Raw genomic sequence first — 17,881 nt, forward strand, 5'->3', positions numbered from 1 at the left:
TCTCTACCATTCTCCCAACTCCACTAATCACTTGGAGCTCTTTGACTTCCTCTCTTTGCAACTTGACTTTCTCCATCCAACTTTTCGAACAGTGAGGTAATTTTCCTTCGTGATTTTAATGTTCACAACTCCAGCTGGCTTCCGTTTTCTAGTCACACCGACCCAGCTGGTCAAGATGCTGAAGCTTTTGCAATTACTAATGATCTTGCACAGATTGTTCATTTACCTACAAGAATGCTGGACAATCCTAATCATACAGCCAACACACTTGATCTTTTTCTCACAAACAACCCTTCTAAGTACATGGTTAAAGTGAGAGGTCCTTTAGACACTTCAGATAACAACTTGGTGATTGTCTCTTCTCCAATGGAACCTTTATCTCATGGCTATTCCCAACCTCGTGTTGTTTAGCATTACAAGAATGCAAAATAGGATGACCTGCGAGACTTCTTTTCTTCTTTTCCTTGGTCGGATTACTGTTTCAAAAGTTCTGATGTCAATGTTTGTTCAGATCGTGTCAGTGAAATTATTCTTGCAGGAATGAAATCCTTTATCTAAACCTTGGTTTTCCAATAAATGTGCTAGGGCTGTTCAAGAGAAGAATGTTGCATATCGTAATTGACTTGTTTATAATTCTGCAGTTTCATTTTCTGCCTACACCAAAGCTTGCAACAATTGTAAAGCAGTTATTAACCAGTCCAAACTAGAGTTTGAACAGGCTAAGAGTAGAAAACTTGCTTCTTGCCCTAATGGTAGCTGAGCATTCTGGTCTCTTGCGAAAGCTATTGGCCGCAACTTTTGCCCATCTCTGCTCCCACCTCCGTCCAAATCAGATGGTTCTGTTGTCACTTCAGCCAAGGATAAAGCTGACCTGCTAGCATCCCATTTTTCTTTCAACTCGTGCATTAACAATCTTGGTAAAACACCTCCCACTATTCCCAACACGCTCCATTCAATGCCTCGTGTGGTCTTCCGTCAAAAGGATGTCAGAAGGATTTTGACGAATCTTGATGCTAAGAAAGCTCCAGGTCCCGATGGTATTTTTCCACTTGTTCTCAAAACCTGTGCTCCTGAACTTACTCCTATTCTTTGCCGCTTTTTTTACTTTCTTATTCCAAAGGTGTTTTTCCTTCTGCTTGGAAATTTACTCATATCCAGCCAATTACTAAAAAGGGTGACAAATACCTCCCATCCAATTATCGTCCCATTACAATTACTTCTACTCTTTCTAAAGTAATGGAGAAATCAATTAACCGCCAAATTTTAAACTACCTAGAAATCTTCCGTCTGATCAACGATCGCCAGTATGGATTCCATTAGTGTCGATCCACTGGTGATATTCTGGCTTATGTTACCCATTTATGGACTAATTCAATGGAAAGGTTCGGTGAAATACAAGTAGTTGCTCTTGACATCTCAAAGGCTTCCGATCGTGTTTGGCATAAAGGTCTTCTAAACAAGCTTCCATCTTATGGTTTGCCAACTGTTTTTAGTAATTGGTTATCCAGTTTTCTCTCTGATCGCTCACTGAGGGTGATGGTAGATGGCTCTCTGTCTTCTAACTTCTCCACTAATGGCGGTATCCCCCAAGGTTCAGTTCTTTCCCCCCTCTTTTCCTCTTGTGTATTAATGACCTTCCATTGATTGGAAATCCTATCTATAGTTTTGCCAATGATAGCACATTGCATTCCACTTTCCATTTTGAGAAAATTGAAAGTGGAATGCAATTGCTTCAACTTCTCGAAAATCTGCTACCAATTCCTTAAATGCCAATCTTCACGTAATTCTCCAGTGGGGCAAAGACAACTTAGTTGATTTCAACCCTTCTAAAACTCAGTCTTGTCTTATATATCTCGCAAAAAGGATTCTTTTGCTCCTATGCTTATCTTTAGTGACACTCCAATTTATAGGCAAAATGATATGTCTCTTTTGGGGATTACCCTCACTTCTAATCTCTCTTGGCACAAGCACATTACAAATATTACTTCTTCTGCATCTAAAAAACTTGGTTTTCTCTCTCGCTCTCGGCATTACTTTTCTTCCAAACAGCTGCTCACTCTGTATAAATCGCAAATCTGCACTGCCATGGAATATTGTTCCCACATCTGGGGTGGTGCCCCCAAAACCTCTCTCAGGCTTCTTGATTCCATTCAGAAGAGGGCAGTTAGGTTAATTAATGACTCATCTCTAACAGAGTCTCTCCACTCGCTGTCTCATAGACGTACTGTTTCTGCTGCATGCCTCTTCTACAGATACTTCCATGGGCACTGTTCTTCTGAATTATCTTCTATAATTCCTGCTCTCTCTTTCAAAACAGTCCGAACACATGCCGCCACCAGCCAACATCCATTTACTGTCGAACTTCAAACTCACAGAACCAACTTTTCATCTTCCTCGTTTATTCTTTCAACTGCCGTTTTCTGGAAAAACCTTCCTTCATATGTATTTCCTGAAAATTACAGTCTACAGAAGTTTAAGTCCAATGTCATGAAATATCTTCTTTCGTCTTCTCAACCTCCAACCCAAGCATGGTACTAAGTACTATAGGTTCTAACACCTCTTGTATTTGGGGTTTTTTACATAAAAAAAAAAAAAAAAAAAAAAGTGTATAAGGCCTTGAATGGGTTGAGCAAGCTCAATGCTTATGGGATTCTTCCTCTTGTTCAGATTAAGAACCTGCAGGGCCGTAGATTCAAATTGAAGAAAGACTGTTGTCGAATAGATATGCAGAAATTTGCCTTTAGCCAGCGGGTAGTTGATTGGTGGAACAGACTTTCATCTCTTGTTGTGGAAGTTGATAGCCTAAATAAATTTAAGGCTGAGCTTGGACATGCATTTGGATTGAATGGAGGAGTGAAATGGGAGGGGGGTTTTTTATTTTTTATTTTTTGGCTGATGCTGCATAAGCTTACTTTCTTGCATCGTATGTCTCTACTAATGCTAAAATCTGTAATTATTCATGTCACCTTCTCCCCCCCCTCCCATGTGAATTGAGGATTTACATCCATTTAGCTCTAAGAAATACTTGAACAGTTTTTCTAAGATGTTATGGAAAGCCTAGTTGCTTCTATGATTACTTCCTTGATTGCTTCCCATTTAGAATTTGCTGTTGGTAATATTATCAGTTGGTCCCACCACATAGAATTTAAAAGCTGCCTGAGACTACATTTAATCTATGCAGACTAAGTGTAGTTTTAATGCAATATTGTTTGCTTTAGACAGTCCGTGCATGCTTCTCTGTATTTTTATATGACTTTTTGAATGTGGTGTTTGCAAAGAGATACATATACACAGAGATAGAAAAGAGATTTAAAAAAAAAAAAAAAGGATACATGAGAAGAGTAATGAATATTATACAGTTGTAATTAACCTGATTGACTTATTTAGTGTTATGTAAAACTAGTTTTATTAAGTGCTCTGTAAAGTTATGATCTTGGTAATTAATTGATAAGAAGTTATCTATGTTTATTTTTCAATTCTGTTAATCACAAAAAAACAATTAAAAAAATTGAATACACTTGAAATGTAACATGCTGCTGCATTCATAAACTGACTTGTTCAGTTCAATCAGTGGAACATATTTTATATTAATTGTCCCTGGTAAAAATCCCCCCCTTCTGAATACCAGTCAGAATTTTCCTGTGTATTAACATTGATTGTGTGTTAATTTTTTTTTTAAAAAGGAAATTTCTTGCTGTTTGTGAGAGGGCTGCTGTACACAGAAATTTAAAAAGGGAGGAAAGCTTTGACCTAATGGGAGGGTAGGGATTTGATCTGTTACATTAAAAGAATTAAAAGAATATAAATGATGAATATTGACTAATGCTAGTGCTTGATTTAATATCCATAATGAAAAAAATATCAAAATGAATACTCTAAGCAGTGCAGTTTATATTCATTTTTTTTACTAAAGGTTGTCTTAATTATTAAAAATTATATCATTTGCTGAATGTTAATTAATTGAAACACATATGTACTGTGCTAATCAGTAAAAAATAATAAATAAATAAAAAATGCTCTTTGTAAGCAACCAGTTATAATGAATTTCACTTTCCCAAATTATTAAAACTGGCTACACTGACTTCTGCAAAAGTGATACCTGTATAGATGGTATTTTCTTCCAACCCACGGGCATCTGCTTTAGAGAGATTTCATGGTATTTCCATGCACCTTCTTCAAACAATATCTCATCCCCAATTCCACCACTCTGTTTGAAACCAGTCTGAACAAATGCTTCAGCTAATCAGCATTCATTGACTGTCCAATGCACACTCCCAGAACTAACTTTTTCCCATGCTCACTTATCCCTTTGTCTTCTGTTCTTTGGAACAGCTTATCTCTGATTTTGTGAAATCATCATTTTGTATCTTGTTAGCTGATGGCTAACAAGGTACTGTATAATTCTAATTGTCAGCTTACTTGGTGGTATTAGATATTTGCCTTTGCTCTTGAGACACTGAAAAACTAGATTCTTAATTCAACAGTTCTATGAATTGACTTTATAGGATATAATTTTACTAATTTGCAGTAAACATCCATTACAATTTTCTTTGGTTGGCTACATTTCTGAACTAAAAATAATCTCATTGATAGAATGCTTCTATCGAACCAACATTATGACCAAAGGATGTGGTGACCTTGACTAATGTCAAAAATATTGCAGTCCACTCATGGAATGTGTAATTGAGTTTAACTTTATAAGGCAATCAGAGTATGTTTTGTTAAGGGTGTTCATCCCTGCCTAATCTGATCAGCTGCTGCAAGGTTGTCACAAAAGAACTGGTTAAAAAGAATAATTTTGACACTTATGTAGATTTCAGTAATGCATTTGATACTGATCCACACGAACGATTATTTTATAAATTGGAACAGTATCACATTAGGGAAAAGTTATTACTGTAAATAGTGGGATGGTTAAGTGCGTGAATAGACAAAGATTACTTATGAATGGATTATCATGAGGTTTGGGGTTAGATCCCTTATTGCTTTTAATATTCATTATTGATATTGATGTAGGTATTTCAAGCTTGATTTCTAAGTCTGCTGATGTTACAAAGGTGGGCAGGATGATTGACGACATTAATCAGGGTATGGGTATGCCACTTGGCGAAGATCTACATAAACCAGGCAGTTCAGCTGAAAATAGGAATTGAGGTTTACCAAATAAATACAAAAATGTGTTGCATTAAGGTAGGTAGTAATCCCAGAATAACATACCATTTGGGTAGCACCAAACTCAAGATAGTGATTAATGAAAAAGACTATGGGATAAATGTACATTGTATATTAAGGTCTGTGCACAGCGTAGACAAGCCACTTAAGCAGCTCATACAGTTCTATCAATGATAAATGATTATTAGCAGCAATTGTTCATGCTTTAAGAATATGCAGTTAAAAGACCTTCTGGGTTGCAGTTATTACAATGGGCTGATGTGGGATTTACTTAAAGATATAACTACTGTTGAGAGTAAAGGGAAGGGCTTTTGCTTTCATAAGGGTAACCACAGTGGTCTCAGTCAGTTTTTAAATTCTATACACGTCACCAACTGGAAATTCTAATTGGAAAGCGTTTAAGGAACTAATCGTAGAAGCAACTAGGCTTTTCATATCGACCAAGAAATGCCATTGGCTTAGACCTAAATGGATGTCAGATGAACTGATAAGACTTGTGACAGAGAAGAAAAGTGGATGGGATGCATATAAATTATCAGATGATACAGAAGCCAATATTAGATATAAACTAGTCTGTAATCAATTCAAAAAGGTTAGGCAAGCTTAAAGCAGATTACGAGAAGTCTCTGGCAAAGAATCCCAAGAAAAGCAACAAAAACTTTTTTACTTATATTAACAGTAGGAGAAAGTGGTTGAATCACACTGGTACCCTTGATTTCGATGATTTAATTGTTGATGATCCTGCTTAGGTTGCTAACACACTGAATAGGATTTTGCATCTACATTCACGCATGAGGAGTTCTGTAGGGAGGGAAGTGCCAGAAGTTCATCGAAATCTAACAGGGAAGTAAATGATTTTGTGATAACTGAAGAGGGAAGTGGAAGAGAAATTGTTGAAGCTTAACATAAAAAAGGCTACTGGGTTGGATGGGACCTATCCAATTATATTAAGGGAGGCAGCTAAAGAGATAACCAAACCTTTAGCCATGATCATGAGTGCATCCTTGGATTTAGGGGCTGGGGTCCCTGTGAATTAGAGATGTGCAAATGTATCCCCAATTCACAAAGGAGGATCAAAAGGTGACATAGGTAATTACAGACCCGTTAGCTTAATTTCTGTTCCAGGGAAAATAATGGAGTCTCTGGTTAAACAAGTAATGCAGGACCATCTAGACAGTTCACAACATGGACTTTTTTAAGGGATGAACTTGCCTGACTAATCTGATTGGATACAGGGATGCAGTAACAAAGGAACTGGATGCAAAAAATAATTTTGATATCATAATCTTGGATTTCAGGAAAGCTTTAAAGACTGCTATACAGATTGGAGCAGTGTGACATTAAGGGAAAGTTACTGCAGTGGATGAAGGGATAATTGAGTAGAAGAAGACAGAGAGTAGTTATTAATGGATACTGTTTTCATGGGGTAATGTTATTTTCATGGTATAATGTTATTAGAGGAGTTCCCAAGGTTTCAGTGCTGGGGAACTCCTCTAATAACATTAGTTCACATTGTTTACAGCCACTCCCCAACTTACATAAGGGTTGCATTCCACGGAACTATGTGAGTCGGAATTTCCCTAAATGCTTATGCAGCACTCACAAATTTGATTGAATTTGATTGAAGCAAAAAAGAAATATTCAACGAACATGTAAATAGAATTATTCAATTTTTTTATCTCATGCACAGGAAAAATTAAAAAAGTGTACAAAATTATAAAAATAATCAAATTTATAAAATTACAAAAAGAGAGAGGAGACAGGCATAACGTCAACAAGTTTTGCCTTTTGAGCATAGCATCGTTGCCAGAATTAACTCTCAAACTGATAAGCATGCCACTGCGGAAGTTGAAAGCCATAGAGATTTAGAAGGGGTTTTTTCCAACACATCACAAAATTTCTCTGCAGCTGCAGAATCTGCACTGGCAACTTCACTGCATACTTTAATGCTTTGGAAACCAGCGCAGTGCTTGAACCTATTAAACCACCTGTTGCTTTGCCACGAACTTGTCTTGGGGTTTGCTGTACTTATCCTTAATATCTTCATAAATACTTCTTGCTTTCGCTTGAATGGCCATTGGACTCAGGGGCACTTGCTTCTGAATCTGATTTTCCATCCATATTATTTCATAGTTTTTCCATCTTCGATATAGCACCTGAATGCTGTTTTGTGATCACCCTTGAACTTAAATGCATTGATTCTTTAATATGTTCTTTTATATGTGCACTATCACTTAAAATAGTATTCAATGTTGAAGCAGCAAGACCTAATGCCGTGCAATAGATGACAAACTTTGTCCTGCTTTGTAATTCTTAATTAATCATCTTCATTTCTAAATCAATTTTGTTTTGTTTCCTAGCACTGCCTGCACGTGCACTTTCCATTGGTCCCTTGCCCTTCACCATTGTAATAAGTAAATAGGAATGAAGAGAAGATTCTGAAAATTTATTTATGTTTTTTATATGGTTGAAGCTTTCAGTGAAGAACTCATTTCACCATAATACCTTAACGTAAAAACCCACAGAATTCCAGTTATCAGTATTATTGCAAATGCAATAAGATCGAGTTTACTACCTGTTTATTATAGATTGCACTAACATAAAAGCCCAATAAACCAGAAAATGCAAATTGTTTTTATTGTTTTATGGTAGTGATCTCCAGAAATGTGTTTTAGAAAAATATCACAAAGGTGTTCAAAATTGATTCTTATAATGGAACATGTGATAATGATGAATTGTAGTGCAATTTCCATTATAAAAATGACCTTTTAGAGAGATAAGTAGCTTAGTTATATAGCAAAAATTTCAACTTCCAAGGTCTTGGAACGGGGGGGGGGGACAATATGTTATTGGGTTCACATTACGATATTTTCACGATAACTCCATTTATTCCTATGGGATGCCAAATATGTTTCCATGATTTTTTTAAGTTTCACCGATTCTGCAAAAACTTACGTAAAGCCGAATTTCTGCTAGTCGAGTATTACGTAAGCTGGGGAGTGGCTGTATTTGTTAATGATATTGATGAAGATATATCAGGCATAATGTGTAAGTTTGCAGACGATAGAAAGGTTGGCAAGGTGGTTAATGACAGTTATCAGGGTAAGCTACTGCAACAAGATCTAAAAAAATTAGGCATGTATACTGAGAAATAGTGATTGAACTTTAAAATTGAGAAGTGTAAGGTACTGTATACAGGTAGCAGTGTCTGAAATGGTACCACACTCAGGTTAGTGGAAAATGAAAAAGACTTGGGGGCGAGGGGTAATTGTTCAGTCAGATATGAAATACTCTGAGCAGTGCAGGTAGGCTGCCAGGTCAGCTCATGGGATTTTGTCAGTGATATTTAGGAATTTTGCTAGCAGGGATGAGGAGGTGATTATCCCATTGTACAAGGCAATGGTTAGGTTTCATCTTGAGTACTACATACAGGTATGGAGTCCTCATTGTAGGAAGGATGTAAGTCTGGTGGAACAGTTGAAGAGAAGGACAACAAGATTGGTAAATGGAATCAAAGGGTGGTCTTTCCACAAGGCTTCAGTCATGCAAATTTCAACATCCGAAGACCAGCAACCTAATTGAGATGTCATCGAGGTGATCTGATCGAGATGTTTAAGGCTTTCAATCGATTGAACAAGGCTAGTGCTGATGGCACTCTTCCTCTGAGGAAGGATGATTGCAGAATAGATGTGTGAAAGTTTGCCTTCAGCTAGCAGGTGGTTGAATTCAAGGAATTGTTGGAGGATGGACAGGTCATATGTAAAGGTTTTTTTTTTTTTTTTTTTTTTCCCCTCTGATGCTTCCTTGATCACTACCTAGTAGAAAGCACTTTCAAAATAAAAAGAAGAAAATACCAACAAAAACTACTAAGAAATTAAAACTACATTTGTTGGAAGATGAAAGCACTAAAATTCCTGTATGAAAGTCGATTGAAAGATAAACTCAAATCAGATTAAAGTGATAATGTTGAGGAAATCTGTTCAAACATGAAAAAATCAATTCTGGGAGCTGCTGAAGAAAGTCTTGGATATAAACCTATAAAAAATTAAAAACTGGCTAAGAACTTGGAATGAAGAATTGAAACAAACAATCAGTGAGAAAAAAAAGACCTATAAACTGTCCCTACAAACTAAAGACCTACATCTACACACAAAATATAAAAAGCTTAGAGCAGAAGTCAGAAAACTAACCAGAATAATCCGACGAGATGACTGGGATAAATTTGTTAAATATTTAGAACATGATATCACGGGCCCACAGAGAAGAGGTTTTAAAATTTTTAAGAAATTACAACTAGACACAAATGATCAAATAAAAACCAACTCCATCTCCCAAGCAGAATGGAAGCAACACTATTCCAAACTATGGTATAACCCTGGCACTAGGGAATTGGAAGATGAATCTGTGGTAACCAAAGATGAAGAAAATATAACAATGGAAGAACTAGAGTTAATATTACAAAAATCAAAAAACCAAAAAAGCCCAAACATAGACAATTTGAATGTAAAACTATTTAAATATGGGGACACCTTACTAAAAAACGCACTACTAAAATTATTTAACATCATATGGCATAAGCAACAGATACCCAAAGATTGGGAAACAGGAATAGTAATCACTTTACACAAACAAGGTTCCAGAAATAACCCTAACAACTACAGAGGGACAACACTGCTGTCAAATGCTGCAAAGCTATACTCTAATATACCAAAGAATAAACTTAATAAATACAGTGAACAATTCTTAGAAGAAGAACAATGTGGGTTCAGAAAAGGGAGAAGCACAATAGATGCCATTTTCTCATTACAACAAATTTTGGAGAAAAGAAAAGAATTCAATCTACCAACATTTCTGCTGTTTATTGATTATGAAAAAGCATATGACAATGTAAACTGGGAAAAACTTTGGTGATTCTACATGAAGAAAATATCCCAACCCAACTCTGGAAACCAATTCAAAGCCTATATAAAAACTGAAACGTCTGTACAAAATATTCTAATGGCCAACTATCAGACCCAATTAACACCAATAAAGGAGTCAAACAAAGATGTAGACTATCACCAAATTTATTTAATATCTACATCAATAAAATTATTAAAGAATGAAAACAAACAATTACATCATTCATGATTTTTGAACAGTTCTAGCTGTTCAAAATTTAGTAGGTGTCATCAAAGATGTTTACACATAAAACATCTTTCATGCATACAGGGTACACATGTGATTTTTTTTGTTTTTAATTCTATGATAATCTTCAGTGATTAAATTAAACTGGCACAATGAATTTCTTTTAGAACGCATCAAAAGTTCCTCCATCACCAATAACAGAAGAAGAAAAGGCTAAAGCAGAGCGGTTAAAAAATGAAGGTATGTGTTTAATATGATCAATTACATTTTATAGAATAAAATATCTTCATTAAGCCTCTTTAAATTTTTAATGATATGCATCTTTTGGTTTGTGGATAACTTTGCTCATCTCATCACCCTTCAGTTATATTTCACTTAACATGATTCACATTTCCACTTAGCAGAATTCAGAAACATATTGCTCATAACAAAAATGTGTTTAGTAAACATAATTAAGCAAACATAATAGATCATTAAAGAAATTTGAAAACTTCATTTTAGCACAGTTTAATTATCAGCAAACCATCCACTATTATCAGTCAAGCTTATGCTGTAAGCTTGATTAATAATTGGATGCTTTGGAAATCAACATTATATGTATTTAACCCTAACAAGCAAGAGAAATATGGGTATTTTTATCCCATTATGTGACATAAGGAGGAGAGTTTTCTGCTGCATCAGATAACTTTTTTTTTTTCCCTAAATATGCTGTTTTCCCTTCTGCCCCCTGTAATTAACTTTTTACAGATGGAATCGCATCTTGAATATATTTCTTGGGAACCATAGTTTAAATTTAAGTCACTTGCATGGGTTGTCTGAGAAAGAGCAAGGATTCGGGCTGCATTTATTTTACTCAGTCTGTTTAAATTCAACCAATTCTCTGTGAAGATGCCCAGTTTCCATATTCTGTAATGTACATGACCCAACTTGTTCTTGTTTAGAGTACCCTTTTTGCCCTGTCTAATTTTGTTACTCTTCTCTGCACCCATTCAGACTTGTATGTAGTAATCTACATGCAGGCTAACCATTGCCTAATACAACAAGTTAATCACCTCTTTATCTAGAGGTGATTAACTTGCATATCATTGATACAAGCCCACAAGCCAGCTCAGTTGGCTCTCTGCATTGCTAGGTGAAATTACACCTAGGTCTTTCAAATTATTCAACATTTTTGTGCAACTGTTTAAATATGACAATAAAGGATGCTTATCTGTATAAAAACTATGTATTTTGTATGTACATTGATGATAGCACCCTCGCTGGTATTACGGTGGTTAAGACACACTGAGTAAAACAATACCCCTAGTCGTTTTTGCACCATAAAAAACAAAACCAACCAACCTTGATTTAGTTTGTACTACCCACATTGTTATTTTGGGATGCATGCATTTATCAATATTAAACTTCAGTTGCCATTTCTCAGACCATCTATCTAATTTATCCATGACTTGGTAAAGTTTGTTTGTTTGTTTGTTTTGGAATTTATTAGGTCCATCAGCATCTGTGGCCATAGTATGCCAAGGTTTGTTTGTTTGTTTGTTTGTTATTTGATTTTTAGGAGCATTGGCAGCTAAGGCCATATTGCTCCGGGATATGCGGTGGTCATTCCCTGACCTTTCCGCATCCTCCATATTTGGTGGTGACGGGCTCGAACCCCGGTCTAATCAAGAAGCGTGTGCTGCGCACTGCTGCTCCTTCCCACCTGGCTACGGAGGCGCCTGTGCCAAGGTAACTTAGACATTAAACTTAAATATGCTTACATAAGTAACACTGATGAGTATTAAAAACTGGAAGGGAGTTCAACACCAAACTCTCAACAGGTAGTGGCCATTAATAAGCACTCTATTTTCTACCACTCCACCATCCCTTTATCTATAGTAATAATTTGCTCCGTTGCCACACTCTCCAATCTGTGCAGTGGTCAATGATTGACTTTGTGACTATCCCGTAATAATTAATCATATTGATCAGACAAGATCTCCTTTTAACAGGTCTGTGGTTTGATTGCTGTATAATTGTATCAGTCCTGTCAATTATCCATCGGTTACTTCTTTGTGAATAAGAGAGAGGCTCTTGCACATCTGTCTTTAGGAACATTGCCTGAATGCTCTGATCCCACCAAAAGGCTCTTTCTTTATAAATTTGAATTTTCAGAACACTGTTTTCTGTCACATATCCAGATTTTGACCCTATGCTCTGCATAAACTGCTTAAAGGGGACACTGTCCCCTTAAACCAACCACTTGCTTGTTGACTGTAGCATTTTTCACATGAGAGGTGTAATTTAGGTAGGTGTTCCACCAAAATTCTCTGGTTTGGACAAGTTTATCATACTTTTTTAATAGTTTTATTATCAAAGTGTAATCCTTAAAATATCGCACAATATTTTTCATTTTCATATGTGAAGTTATCTATGAAGTTCAAATTCTGAATCCTATAAACATTTCGTTGATATTTCCAGAATGCCTGAAAAATCTAGCTCAGATAGGCTTGCAAAGTAATGCTGCCTACATTTTCCAGTTTGCTGTACTATATCATCTTCATTATTTGTTGTTTCCAAAACTATCTTTTCAAGTGAAGGGTTGAATATTGCCTCAAAAGCAGTTTTGAATCAATGATCCTTCAAGCAGTATATCTTGTATCTTCTTGTTGTAACATTTGCTGCAGAATGTTTGCCTTACTGAGGGAATGGGTGTAATTCCCAAATGATTTTTTGTCTTTAGACAGACAAGATTTCACAACAGGATCTTCATCTAAATAAGAATTTTCACGTTCACTTGTACAATTCTTCAAATTCTGATATATCTACTTCACTATCACATAAAATACATTTCAGTTTTGCAATCACTCAGAAATTTAGAGAAATTTATTACAATCAGCAAAACCTAACACTTAGGTAAAACAAATTCAAAATGAATAAAGCGTCAGAGATGATTTATAAGTTGCTGTAGTAACATGTACAGACTGACTTGGTACGAGCAACAAACTGAATGCTGTCCAACTCAACTACACTTTCTGAACAGAGAGAGAAAGAGAGCAAAGAAACGAAGTTTGAAAATAGTGTTCCAAAAAAAAAGTAATTATTTTCATTAAAGCCTATACATATGTGTTATTGTGTTTGAAAGTTCCATTTGTTTGTTACCTGTGAATAAAAATACATAAGTGAAACTGATTTTATTTCTAAACTTGCCAAACCTTTTTTCTTTTAGTCTCCAGAACAGTATTTTTGATAAGTTTGAAAATCCAAACAAATTGGAAGTCTGAACTACCCCGGTCTCAGTTAGTTCGGATTATTGATGCTTTACTGTATATAAGAGTGCAGTCTTTTTTATTTTGAACTTATATAACGTTACAAGAAATATAAAAACACCTAAAAAAATAATAAATATATATTTATTATTTACAATACCATAAAGGCACATGCAAATACACATAGTATTAGTTTAGCAACACATCCAAAAATAGTTCTTACTGACTGAAATTAAAAAAATAAAAGGCTGAAATTTTCACATCAAATTATAAGATAATAAATTATTCTTATTTTATATAAATTTATCTTCTGTGCTTCTTTGAATTAAAGTTGTGTATGATGTCATTAATGTTCATTTGTTTCAAGAGTTCACTTTTTGATACACATCAGGAGCAAGCTATATAAACACTCTTGCAGCATACAGCTCTTAGTTCATTTTTTATAAGTTTTAGTTTAGAAAATGTTCTTTTCCCACTAGCAGTTGATCCCATAAGGCTGAGATAATTGCAAAAGGCAACATCGAATGTACTTCCAAATTTTTTATAAACAGAAATTTGTATAAATTGTTCACTGATCTGGTGTTTGCATTGTCCTGTTCTTTCACAGTATTTTACAAAAGAATTGCAAGTTTTGTAGTTCTGCTACTTGCCCAGTATTGTTGTAAGACATTTTCAAACTCCAACAGAATACCAAAAGACAAACTGTATTATAGACATTTCAGTACCCTTTCAACCTGGTGCCCAGTTTATCAGTTATAGGCAGAAATGTTTCCACATTAAATATTTCATGAAAGTCTAGTTTCACGTCATCACAAGGACCATTACTAGCAAAAGTCATGTACTGCGGTATGCTTATCAATATTTTTGTATTTGGCATTTGGAATCTTTTTGATTGACTGTTTTTCAAACTTGAAAATGTCATTAGTTTTATAGTGTTCCAAATTTCAGGTTGGTTTTTTGGAGTGAGAGATTGATCTTGATAATCTCTAGTAAATCATTCCACATTTCATGCAAGAACACTGTTTCAAAGAAAAACAACTGTCATTAAAGATTGTTGGGTTCTAACATGTCTGCTTTTTTGGTTGTTGCCATTTACAAAAGATTTTAATGATTTGAATATTTTATCATAGCTTTTGATACAGCTTTTGTATTTCTCTTTTTGTATTTCTACTCAAACAGACCATCTGGTCTCAAAAATAGACTTTAAAATGTACTCTTAGAAAGTGCTCCATTATCGACCATCAATATATAGAAGCTTTTGCGGTATGCATTCAGCAGTACACCAAGTTAAAGAATGAATAGTACAGGGTATACAAATTGCTAACAGATTCATCTTCCATATATTTGTATTTGCATACAACTACCCTCATATTTGATATTAGTGTTAGTAATGGAAAATGATGCAAGAAAGCAAGCTATAGGCTACAGCATCCGCCAAAAAAAAGGAAGAACTAGATAGTTCTTCCTTTCCGTATTGCCAATTTTATAGCTTGTTTTCTCACTCTTCTAGGTATAATTACACTAGCCAACAAAAAAATATATTTAATCATACGTCTGCAATGAAAATATGTGATTCTGGAGGAAATAAACGTGCTGATTCCGAAAATCACCATAAAAACTCTCTATCACATCTACATCAAAGATGTACTAACGTTTAATGTTAAAATAAAATACTGTTTTGAATCATATTTTTTTATTATCTTCCTCATTTGGTTGTGCAGTCTGCCACTCTGAAAAATATTTTTATAAGTTAGGACTAGGGGGCGTTGGGGATAGATTTATGGAACCAAGGGGGTGGTGACTCAAAAGTTTGGGAACCACTGATTTAGATCTTCTGATTTCTAAATTTAGAGTTTTCCCAGTCAACTACATTTTTTTCTGTATTGTCCCCATTATAAATTTAGTTTAAAGACATCACTTTGCACTTCTGAAATGAACATAAGCCAATTTTATTTGAAGAGGAAACAAAAAAGAAGGGGAAAAAAAAAAGAGAGAAATACAATTGTTTTTATGGGATGTTTGCTCTTCAGTATGCATGTTTAGCTGCATTGGCTTTACAACTGCAGTTGTGCTACATCCCGTCTTGTTACTACTATTGATTTTTTTTTTCTCTAGATAAAATCAGTTTTTACATTTACTTTAGAAGTACATTGATGATGTTTTTAGGTTAATTTGAAGATGAGGAACAGCTGTCCCATTGAGAAAAAAGGAGTTAAAAAGGAAAATTTTAAATTTGTAAATTTTCCAATTTTAACATCAGACTCAAATTTTGTCTCGGGTATGACAAAAAAAAGAGAAAAAATATGAACAGCCTGAACCTCCTTTTGTATTGAAAATTTTAAAATTTGTATATTTTCCAATTTTAACATTGCATTCAAAAATTTCTCCTCAGATATGACAAAAAAAAAAAAAGATGAACAGCCAGAACCTCCTTTTGTTATTGCTTTTGGTTTTCTGGTAAGAAAGATATCCAGGATAGGTGGGCTGTCTTTGTTTTCAATTTCCCTTGTGGATTATATTCTGGTTGAAACTGTTGAGGGCATTATAAAATTTGTTCAATTCTTCTGTCATATGGCCCCAGATGGCAATTATATCATCCATATATTTGCTCCAGAATTTGGATTCTGCAGCAGATATGTGGATACCCATTGTGTGGAAGGGGTAATTATGCTAGTAGCCTGGAGAAGAATGGATGCATTCAAACAATTTAGCTGTATTAATCTTTCAATTTACTATTAAGCTAAAAAATCACTCCGATTATAAATTTTATTGTTAACTGTACTCATCTCAATAAATACATTTTTAATGGAATGAAGACAGAGTTTCTGTGTCATCTGAAGTTTTTTTTTTTTTTTTTTTTAATATATGCTTGCATTACTAAAAGATAGAAAAAAATTTCAGGTAACAATTTACTGAAGACAGATAGGTATCAAGAAGCTATTGACTGTTATACAGAGGCAATTAATATAGATGGGAGGAATGCTGTATACCATTGCAATAGGTAAGAGACTTCTAAATATTGAAAAGAAAAAAAAGTTAAGTATCATTCAGTGCACCATTCATTTGGTACTTTCCATATTTTTTCTGTATAAATGCTTATATACAATGCATCTTTGCTAGAATTATTAATGATGGTAAGTAGCTTTTACAATTAGCACCTGCAAATCCATTATTTGAATTTTCTCCCTTATTGACCATGCCCTATGTGAAAAATGCTTTTGAGGTGCACATCATAGTTTATTTCCTTTCAAGCCCTGATTAAAAATAACTTAAATTTTTTGAATTTAGTTTCAGAAGTCAACTGCATTAATCAGTTAAACTAAACTCAATAATCTGAGAAAGCTAGAAAAATAATTATTTAATTATTTCTGAGATTGTTAGACTTTGTTCCTTTTAATATGTAAAAAGAGAAAATATAGTATGGTACAGAGGCATGAAAGTAGACCATATTGAATGATTGCCACTGAATTAAAGAATAAGTGAAACATTCTGCACCTATGAAAATGACTGTCATTACTAAGAAACATTCTGGTGCATTAGCTGACCAGCGAAGTTGCTGATTATGTGGATAGTGATGCTTACCAATTTGGAGAAGATGAAGTGGGAAGACCGTGTTGGAGTATGTTGTTATGCTGTCGGAGAATTTCAGATATAAACCAAAATAAGCAATATTGCTGTGAATATGGGGGGATAGGCAAAAATATAGAATTTTGCTAAAACACCAAAAAAAAAAAAGCACAAAGGGGGCCCCTTTTTGTGAGTTTTTATATACCGTTGCCCCTATAATGCACCCAAAGAATAAATCCAGTTAGTAAGTGCCAGTACTCATTAGAAAACATTAAAAGTAAGTTATTAACTTACTACTTTTATTGTTTTCTATTTTTTTGTGAACTTTTTTGACATAAGGTAAGTCACAGTATATGTATATTATGCCATGTTTATGTAATTAATCATAAGAACATATTTTCATATTTTTGATAAAACTACATAAGTAGTTTTAAAATTTAACATTAGAAAAATGTTTAAAAACATTCTTATGAATTTTATTTGGTGAGCATAACAAAGACTTGATTACTTATAATGTTTGTAATGGTGTATATTAAAAATTATGAAAGTTTAAAATTTGAAAAGTTAAAATATACAAACAATATGAAGAAATAGTTGAACCAGCTATTTGATTGTGGTGAGGCTTGAATTTCTGTGGGATTTGTCAGAAAACTTCTAAAAGCTGGTAAAAATACTAGTAGAAGTACAATCAAATCTTAACCCAAAAAGTCTCATGAAAAATACTGCTTCCTATGCCATCTGAAGCAAACAGATTAGTGACAACTTCC

At 34.5% G+C, this 17,881-nt stretch overlaps 1 protein-coding gene across 4 annotated transcripts in view; it reads left to right on the forward strand.

The window, feature by feature from the left end:
* The window catches only part of LOC150086127 (small glutamine-rich tetratricopeptide repeat-containing protein beta-like), a 376,857-nt gene that overhangs the window by 104,646 nt on the left and 254,330 nt on the right, over window positions 1–17,881 (forward strand). For all 4 annotated transcript variants that reach the window (XM_090374421.1, XM_090374422.1, XM_090374424.1 and 1 more), the window contains exons 4-5: window positions 10,467–10,539; window positions 16,449–16,548. In XM_090374421.1, the coding sequence (XP_090230547.1) occupies window positions 10,467–10,539; window positions 16,449–16,548 (173 nt within the window). The remainder of the gene's footprint in view (window positions 1–10,466; window positions 10,540–16,448; window positions 16,549–17,881) is intronic.

The sequence above is a fragment of the Mastigoproctus giganteus genome, chromosome 5, assembly GCF_048544385.1.
Source record: "Mastigoproctus giganteus isolate SK-2022 chromosome 5, ASM4854438v1, whole genome shotgun sequence".
NCBI lineage: Eukaryota > Metazoa > Arthropoda > Arachnida > Uropygi > Thelyphonidae > Mastigoproctus > Mastigoproctus giganteus.